The sequence below is a fragment of the Conger conger genome, chromosome 7 (genome assembly GCF_963514075.1).
Source record: "Conger conger chromosome 7, fConCon1.1, whole genome shotgun sequence".
NCBI lineage: Eukaryota > Metazoa > Chordata > Actinopteri > Anguilliformes > Congridae > Conger > Conger conger.
Window position 1 is genome coordinate 48,395,796 of NC_083766.1, and position 9,516 is coordinate 48,405,311.

Sequence of the window (9,516 nt, forward strand, 5' to 3'; positions counted from 1 at the left end):
CAAAAAAACAAGTGAGCAGCAGTTCTGCGGGCAGAAACGCCTTGTTAATGAGAGAGGTCTGTGGAGAATGGCCAGACTGGTCAAAGCTGACAGGAAGGTGACAGTAACACAAATAACCACACATTACAACAGTCGTATGCAGAAGAGCATCTCTGAACGCACAACGCTTCAAACCTCAAAACGCTTCATAGGGGATATGCTGCAGCATCAGAAGACTTAATAGGTCTAAAAAATAAGTAATAAATGTCTAATAAAGTGCTTACTGAGTTTATATACATACCTTTGTGGGCTCAATTACTGTTTCTTGAAGTCACAAGGCTGTGAGCCGCCCCCCTGCCAAACCCCCCCCAAATCCTTTTTTTCCCAAAAGCAATTGTTTTAGGAATGCTGAGATTTCCAATGTGAGGGAGGGGAGACCTCTGTGACTGAGCTTCCGCTTCTCGGATTACAGCTCTGGTCGGATTTCCGCAGATCCGCACCTGAGTGGTGGGAAGGGCCGTGGCATGACATTGCTTTTCACGGTGTGGCCTTGCATTAACACAATCCTTCCTCTCTCTCTGGCTCTTTTTCCCTCCCTCCCTCTCTCTCTTTCCCTGTTACTGTCCCTGTCTCTCAGGGGACATTACGCAGAAGATGAGATCCGCACAGTATCCAACCCCAGCGGAATTGGATGCCTATGCTAAGAAAGTCGCCAACAGCCCACTGACTATAAAAATCTTCCCGAACAGCGTCAAAGTTCCCCAGAGGAACCACGTCCGTCGCACGGTCAACGGGTTGGACACCTCCGGCCAGCGCTACAGCCCCTACCCCCCTCAGGCCAGCTCCAAGGCGGGCCTCCTCGCCATCGTCAAAGTTCCCGTCAAGGGCGTCCTCAAGGACTTTGACGGCAGCCGGGCGCGCCTGCTCCCTGAGATCATCATGAACCCCTCCGCCGGTCCCTACGCGGCGGCGAGCACTTTAAACATCCCCCCTCAGACTGTCCCCCACCCCCAGGGCCTCCAGAGACCCCAAGCCTTACCCCACCCACAGCAGCAGCAGCAGCAGCCACCACCCCACCAGGTCCTCCGACACCCCCCTAGCATGTCCCAGCCCCCCGGGCTGCAGCCCCCCCACGGCCTGGCCAGGACACAGACTCTCCCCCACCCCCCCAACCTGGGCCACCTGCCCCCAAACATCCTGCTGCAGCAGCAGCAGCAGCAGCTGCCGCCGGGCCTGCATGGGAACAGGAAGATGGCGGACGGAGACGTGCCGCCCAACGTGACCGTGTCTACCTCAACCATTCCGCTCTCGATGGCCGCCAGCCTGCACCAAAACCGGCCCAACCTGAGCAGGATCGTGCACCAGATCAACCAGTTCTGCCAGGCGGGCGCTCGTATCAGCACTACCTCTGTGTGCGAGGGGCAGATCGCCAACCCCAGCCCCATCAGCCGCAACCTGCTCATCAACGCCAGCTCCCGGGTGTCCATGCACCACCCGGCTCCCGGCCTCCTGCCTTCCTGCGCCCACGGGTGCCCCGAGGTGGCCACCGTCGCCCCGGGCAACGCCGTGCCCCATCCCAACATGGTCGCCCTCAACCAGATGCCCGTCTACCACAGCGACGTCAAGCACCAACAACAGCAACAGCAGCAGATGCGCTCCTGGAACCAGCACCAACTGGCCCATCTGCAGCAGCAGAACTCGGAGGGCGGCCACCCCTGCAAACACCCTCCGAGGGACCCCATGGGCGGCGGGCCCACGTTCCCCTGCAAGGGCGTGGGCTACCTGCCGGAGCTGTGCATGGGCCAGCCCTACAGCCTGAAGCCCCCGGTGGACAAGCCCACGCCCTCGCCCCCCGTCAACGGGATGCCCGGCGCCATGGCCTACACCAACGGTCACTACTTTCAGCCGGTGTGGGGCAGCATCCTGCCCACGCCCAACAGTGACAGCTCGGGCTCTCAGGACCTGGCCATGCCGTTCCACGGAGGCCTGTCGGGGGCCTCCATAGACTGCGCTCCAGGGACCCAGTACAGGGGTGGAGCCGGCTCCTCCGGCCAGACTAATCTGATGCAAACCATGGATTACTTGGGCGGGGACTTCCAGCCACCCTGTTACCGAGATCAGAATCTGGCCATGGTGGGGAAGATGCACCGGCCTCCCATGAGCAGAGTCCCAGAGCTGGCTGACAATAGGAATACTCAAATTCAGCACCCAGGGTACAGATAAGCTATAGCCTTGTCGACACACAAGTCACGGATCTCTTTTAGTCTTAAAAATTTAAAGAAATTAAATTAATAAATTAATGAAATGACTGCTAACTTAAAAAAAAACAAAAAAAAGGAAGAATATATTTAATAAGAAAGCAGTGTTTTGTTGTCAGACCTTGCAAGTGATCAATTAGCTTTTTCGAAATAATGACTATTCTAAACACTGTCTGTTTCTTTGAAATTTCATATTGTTGTCATTCCCCCTCTTGTAGTGTAACCTGCCCATTTGTGTGCCTGGTTCTTATGCGTTTTGAAGTGTATGTACTTTGTTGTCTTACAGACCCTTTTTTCCATGTTTTTAAGAGCAATAGATTTACTCTGGAAATGAAGTAGTCCCTTATGGATGCAAAAAAATAAAAGGTCCGGTAAGAATGTTGGACTTGCAGGTCCAGTGCTGGGTGTGTCACCAGTTCCGAACCATTGTAACTTTTAGATTTGACAGAAGCTTAAAAACATTTTCCTCTCAAACCTCTTTTAAAAAAAAAAAAGAGAAAAAAAAAAAAGAAAGGAAAAAAACGAATCATTTTGTATGTTTCTTGTGTGAAAATGTAGACACTACTGAACAAGAAGTGACTATTGTATGCATATGTACGAAGAGGCTGTTGAATTCTTATTTTTTTTATGATTAATTTATTCATGAAATGCAGGATTGTTTTGCGTGAATCTTCTCAGTGTCCGGGCTGGTTTCTCTTTATCTAATCAGGTGCTTTTGGATCATAGATATTTAGATCCTACTAGGAATGAACATGCGAAGCCAACATTGCATTCTCTCACGCTGAAATCCTAGGAAGAATTCAGGGGAAAAAAACTGCTTTGAAAGTAGTGCCATTTCCTTTTTTTAAATCCATTTCGTTTTTACAAATGAAAATTATTACTTGAATTGCAGAAGTATATTGGATTAGGTGTTTATGTATTGGGAAAGGGGCGGAAGGGTTTTTGGGACTGAAGGGGTGGGAGTTTGGTTTGGTTAGAAGCAACTAACCAGAGAGGCTGCTTTCTTTTTTTCTTCTTTTTTTAACCATGTTACAGTCCAAAATATGAACCAGTTCAGTGGTTCAATTCAGCATTTTTTTGGTTTGTTTTTTTCCCCCCATATTAAAGTCTGCTACTGATGACTGAATGAAAAGTGTGTGCATGAAAAAAGAGGCAATTGATCACTTGCAAGTTATGTTGGAGGGAAGGAAAAAAATTACTTTAAAACTAGAGAAAAACAGCAAATGCATTGTTTATTTTATTGTACACTGGCTTAACTACTATACTACTGTAACTTTAAAGAAGTGTATTGATTGTGTATGAATGTTGCCTGTTGGTGTGGGTTTGAGTAATATTGTATGTGGGTGGATCCCCTGACAACACCCAGAAACCTGTTTGCCTCCTTCCCTGCAGCCCTTTAAAAAGCCTTAAGTATTTGGTCCTTGGACTTTCCTTGAACACAAGCATGGTATACACAATACAGAGAAGTGGATAAGAACGAGAGTGATACAACTGAACATAAAATGTTTTTGTTTTTTTTAACTGAAGTTATAGTTGAATAGAAAAACTGATTTAGAATTTCCTAAAATTATTTAAAAAAAGAAAAATATTTTAACGTAATTACGTTTTATAGCTATGTGTAGTACTGGGCTGTAACAAATGTCTTTTTCAAAGTTTCAAAGCTTCAGGTTTGCAATACGTGACTATTTATTACTTGATTTGCTTGTTATTTAAATTGTTTTTCTTTTCTTTTCTTTTATTTTTTTTACACTTTTCTTTACTATTGCTGCGTAAAGGAGTCGAATCCTTCAGCCTCCTTTTGAGTGTCAGACTGTGGCTGTATGGCAGACCAGATGAGACAGGAGTGTGAGAGCTACTTTTTGTAATATTGTAATAATAAAATAAAGTTCTAATTTATGCTTTGAAAAGGCAGCGCTGCATGGGTGTTCTCTAATCTGCCGCTCTGACATCGCACACACCTCACACAAGCGTTTTGACCCTCAGGCTAATGGGAGAGATGGGGGGATGGGGGATGGGGGGGGGGGGGGGGGCGGTGGTGCACTATCCTTCTATAAAACCAATGCTATTGCTTGTCTGCCCACCTGAATTTACCAGCTGGCTGTAGTACTGGCATGGGTCTCCCTTTTTTGCCCTTTAGTTCTGAGCTTTGAAGCATTTTTTTCCCTTCTTTATTTCGTTCTGTTCTTTCCTTTCAAATGAAAATTTGTTACAGCCCGAGGACATAGAGAATGTTGGGTTCAAAGTGTCTCTTGATAATCACGATGCAAAGTGCCTCCACTGGACTGAATAGGGAAACACTGTTTTTCTGTGTGCGTGTGTTTGTGGTTCTAGTACACGTGCGCACACACACCCTGTTGCATTGTAGGTGCCATGTCCACCGTGGGGGCCAATCCACTTAAAGACTGTTGCTGCATTCATTAGTAGAATTCCTGGTATGTTACGGGTACAACAAAAATAAATAATAATACTTTGCCAGTTATATCTCTGATGCTGGAGCACATCAGTGGCAGAGACATAACTTAGACCGTGGACATTTCGTAAAGTTAATTTACAACCCAAGTCCATGGGGTTCCAGGCAAGATTCTGAGCCAAGAGTGGCCTCACTGGCAGATTCTCAATGAAGCCTGTGTGCCTAAGCACACACTACCCCCCCCCCCCCCCCCCTTGTGTTTTTATGTCAACGAAACATCAGGGGCCTGTTCCACAAAGAAGGATTGCTGAGTTAGTCGGATAACTGCACAGAGTAAAACCCGGAACAGCTCTTCTTACTTCAGTCCAAGTTCCAGGTTTCACTCAGTGCAGTTATCCTGGCCCCAGGTATTTTGGAGGTCAATAAAAGGCATCAGCAGGTGATGTAGCCATGTTTTGGCAGAATACGGGTGGGGGTGGGGTACTTTCCCCCTCCTATATTTTTCTCTTCTGGTTCTCCCTTTTTTCTGACAAATGGACAAATGTGTGTTGCACAAACATTCCCTGCTAACCTAACCAAAATAAAGCCTGACTTGAGTTTGTATACACCTTTCTTTCTTTTGCCGCCTCCTCCCCTCTTCTCTTTGCTTTGTTTTGTTTTTCTTGGGACCTGAATGTTATTCAATTTAAAGTGATTGGTCGTATTTCGTTTTTTCTTTTTTTTTTCTTTTTTTTTTTTAGTGGTTCGTATTTGAAGGACTGAGTGGAGTAATGCATTCAAAAGCTCCCTGTGTATGCTGGTTTTTGTTCCAACCACAATTGGAATCTCAGAACTGTAACAAACTGTTAATGTTTTTTAATTATGTGCTATTGCTGTTCAGAGGAATTATTTACCCTCTTAAGCCTGTACATTTATCTTGTACCATATACTTCTCCTCTTACTGGAGCTTTTACTCCTACCCCATTGGCGTGTGCGAGGGGTTAATAATGCATTCCTGCCTAACCCATCTTCTGTCAATCTCTCATCAGGCGGGCCTAGGGCCGGGTCCTCGACAAGCCACATTTCTTCAGACATAGGAATAAAACTCCAATGTTTGTAGTGTGCTTATTGTGCTATATTCCAAACAATTATATACCAAAATGAAGTTTTTTTCAAATGATAGACTGAGGTTTGCCAATAGGCTCATAATTAGGTTACTTTTGCTTTGTTTTTTTAATTAAAATACTTCTTAAATACCTAATAAAGTGCTTACTGAGTGCAAGTGGCCTTTTTTATGTAATTGCTTGCAATATAGCACAATGTGAACTGGGAAATTGTCCTGTTCATAGTATGCATAGCTATTTCTGTCATAAATGAGTATCTGTCATCTGTCAGGGTAAATAATCCCTTCAATCCACAAAATTTAAAAAAAGATTGAACAGCTTGTTCAAATTCTTGTATTCCAATTGTGGTTGCAACAAAAACCAGCATACACAGGGGGTCCAAATTTGAGAACTTTTTGCATTACTGTGCATAAGTGTCTGCTGCTAAAAGATAATGTAATGCCTGGTACACAGGGTCATTCGCTTTCTAAATATGATTGAGCCCAGTCTTAACTTTAGAGCTAGCTCACATTTAGCAAGGAAGTACCTCCCACCGAGTTGACTGTGGGCCCTTCAACTGCAAGGGAGAACAGGAAGTAAACAACAAGGTGTATTTTTGGTGCTCTCTAGTGTGTTGTTTAACTATAAGAAAGAAGCTGAGAAACTGGTAACAGTAGAGGTGGCTGATTACATGAGATCGTAGTGTTCACTATTGGTTGTTGGCCTTAGAGTTAAACAAAAATCAGCCAGTCTTGCTTTCCTAGGGCAAGAGTAAATGTCACTTACTTAAACAAAAAAAACAGAAAAATGATTTCTCCTGACAGGGAGAAACTCAAGTGCAGGTGTAAGGACGATGCATGCTGCAGGTGGTGCCACTACGTACAGTACATGAGAACATCTGGCAAGAATGGCAGGGTGGACTCTGGTTGATGTCTTAACTCTGATGACTCAGATGTGGTTTTTCATTTTTTGTTTAGTTCCACATATCATTGCACCACAGCAAACAAATTCAAAATGGCAGCCTCCTGACTACACGGTCATGTTCTAATCAACTGACCCCCATTGCCATATTCAGCTACAAAATGGGTGCCATGGAGACTGTTTAATAGTGCTTTCAGGTCTGACTGCAGACATTGACAGAAGAGATTCATTTTTGCCAGGAGTGGAGCTGGGTGCTCCATGCTAGACAACAGATTTCTTGAAACAGCCTTCTGCATATAGTGTATACTTGTGATGTGTGTTTGTTCTTCTTTCATCTTACAAAATATGTTTGCTTATTTACTCACTCCTGAAATTTGTCATTTGGTCCCACTCAGAATTATAGCATAGTTTCTTCGGTTTTTAAGTCAGTTTTCTTTGGGTCTTAAAACTGTACATTTTTATCTATGAGTGATTAAATGAAAGGATACAGGGACTTGCAAGTTTCCATTAAGAAAGCTATCCTCTGTTTCTGACTGCGAGTAAGATCCACCTTGATAAATAGTTCAGCAGCTTGGTTGACAACAACAGCTGGGGTTCCCGAAGCAAAGAAAGATAAGTGCAAGGCAGTGAAAAGAAGAAAATGAAACACGGGTGTTTTATTTCCAAGTGTTACCACTGTGCCACATTTGCAGGCAGACAACAGACAATGTGAGCTGTGTGAAATTACTGATCCAGCAAATCATTACAGTCAAACACTATAAATAATAGAAATGCTTAGTTGACATTCTGTAAAAGTGTTCTTCAAGCACAAAGCCTCTAGCAGTCTGATTATCAACTGTAAATATCCCCTCGTTCCCAACATGCTTTGAGCAAGTCGTAGATAATTAACTGTTGAAGTGCCGTACCCATATTTAAATCTCCTGAGTCCTAAATCCCCCCTCCACCCTTCCTTATTGTAACATTTCTGTGACCCTATTCATTTTGACTATAATTTGCGTACAATGTTGCACGTCAGGGTAACTGAAATAATGGTGGAATACAAATGAGCATGTCATAATTTCGTTATCCAAAGTTAGGAACGAGTCATCTTGAAGTAATTAAACTGTGGGCCTGATATGATAAAGACAGCGCCTCAGCAGTGAATGGATGCTAATCCGTCTCTTTTTTTAAACTGCATGAATGTTTCCTCATATAATTATACAGGTAATTCGTCCTCCGAAGCCTTTTAATTTCCGTCAATTCCTGTAAATTTTAACGAGGACATTTTTATCTCAGTCGGGGTCCCAGGAGCTGTAGTGCGGATGTGCACCTCGCGCCTGTGGCGATAATTCCATTTGCTTCTTGCTGAACTTTATTTGGGCTGTGAAATCTCGCCAAGATGAAGTGATGGATTTTTATGGCTGCCAGCAGGGTACTCTGATCGCGCTCCATCTCCGCCCAGACACAGGAAGGTGACCGTCAGCGGGATCAGAACAGCGATTGCCCTGATAAAGCCCTCTGCTCTCCACGATTGCTGTGTAACGGCAATGCCGAGCCGGACGACGGCTGATTACAGCCATTTTATCCAAACCATTCCAATCAAGTCTTGCCGGGCCGACGCAGTCACGCAGTGAGTGCGGCTTTGAATGTCTGGTTAGTAGGCTACGGGCAGGCTGAAATGGATCTGCGCTGTCTGAGGTACATGCAAATTGGTGCTATATAAAGAACGCACAGCGGGGAAGCTGATGAACACCGATGTCAGTTCGGTCTGAGCAGTGCACCAGTGATCCATGTGCACTAAAGTGATGAAAGATATCGATGGTGAAACGAACCGTAAAATACTGTTAAAAAGCACCACATTAATGTTACACAAAATATTTCAAACTGCATAGCACGTAGTATGCTTTTGTGTTGAGTAGTTAACAAAATAATGTAACTTTTTTCGTGAGTTGAGTAATATAATATTAATAGTAATGTAATATTATTTGTGGATGTGGAGTACCCTATCATATGTTAAATTTCACTCTGCATTTGGACACAGAATATATGCTACGATTATTTAAATATTACTTCAGTTTCAACAAACGTACACCCTCGTATTGTTCCATTGTGAATCACCACCAATTAGCAATTGATACCGCAGGGTATCTGTCTCCGTATCTCCGTTTTTTTTTTGTTCGGAAATCTAATTTACTATAGGTATTCATTTGGTGATTTCCTTAATTTGACGTGTTTGATATTAATTATTTGCTTTCAGTCCATGGGCTCAAATATAATTTATCTTAATGGGTGAATGTAATATGCTGTCTCGTCAGTTTCAAACCCTTCATTATCATTAAAAAAAAAGTACTGATGCTTGCAGATTGTATGTAAAAAATAATGGCGTAGATTGTTAAAATGCTAAATTACTAAAACCTCAAACTCAATGTAGGCTCAGTATAAACAGCAAAGCTACTGCTGTCTTTTATCCAAATGATCCACAAGGTGGTAGTATTGTCAACATAATCTGCGAGTCCCTGTGTTCAGGCAACCTCTGACCAAGACACCATTTTGTTGACAAAATGTCAGATTTGAAAACCAGACACTCCTCTGAACAATATTGCTCTCAGACATGTATATGTTTTTTGTTTTGTTTTGTTTTTTGTTTTAAATAAGATGTCCAAGGGTTATTCACAAACGAAAAACAACGTAAATCCTTTTTTTAGTTTTGAATATCCTCCTAATACCCAGCAACTCATTGTTTTGTAACCGAACATTAGTCTCTGGTCTTAATCTCAGTATGTTCCATTATGGTGAAACCTGCACCATAAGGGGCATTCAATGCAAGTAACATAAACAGTATTTTTGAAAATCATTTCACTGTGACGTTTTTCGTTATCCATGACAC

At 43.6% G+C, this 9,516-nt stretch overlaps 1 protein-coding gene across 4 annotated transcripts in view; it reads left to right on the top strand.

Moving 5' to 3' along the window:
- Nucleotides 1–4,144, top strand: part of fam222ba (family with sequence similarity 222 member Ba) — a 43,514-nt gene extending 39,370 nt beyond the window's left edge. For all 4 annotated transcript variants that reach the window (XM_061248313.1, XM_061248314.1, XM_061248315.1 and 1 more), the window contains exon 3: nucleotides 617–4,144. In XM_061248313.1, coding sequence (XP_061104297.1) covers nucleotides 617–2,202 — 1,586 coding nt within the window. In that variant the 3' untranslated portion in view covers nucleotides 2,203–4,144. The remainder of the gene's footprint in view (nucleotides 1–616) is intronic.
- The last annotated feature ends 5,372 nt before the right edge of the window (nucleotides 4,145–9,516 follow it).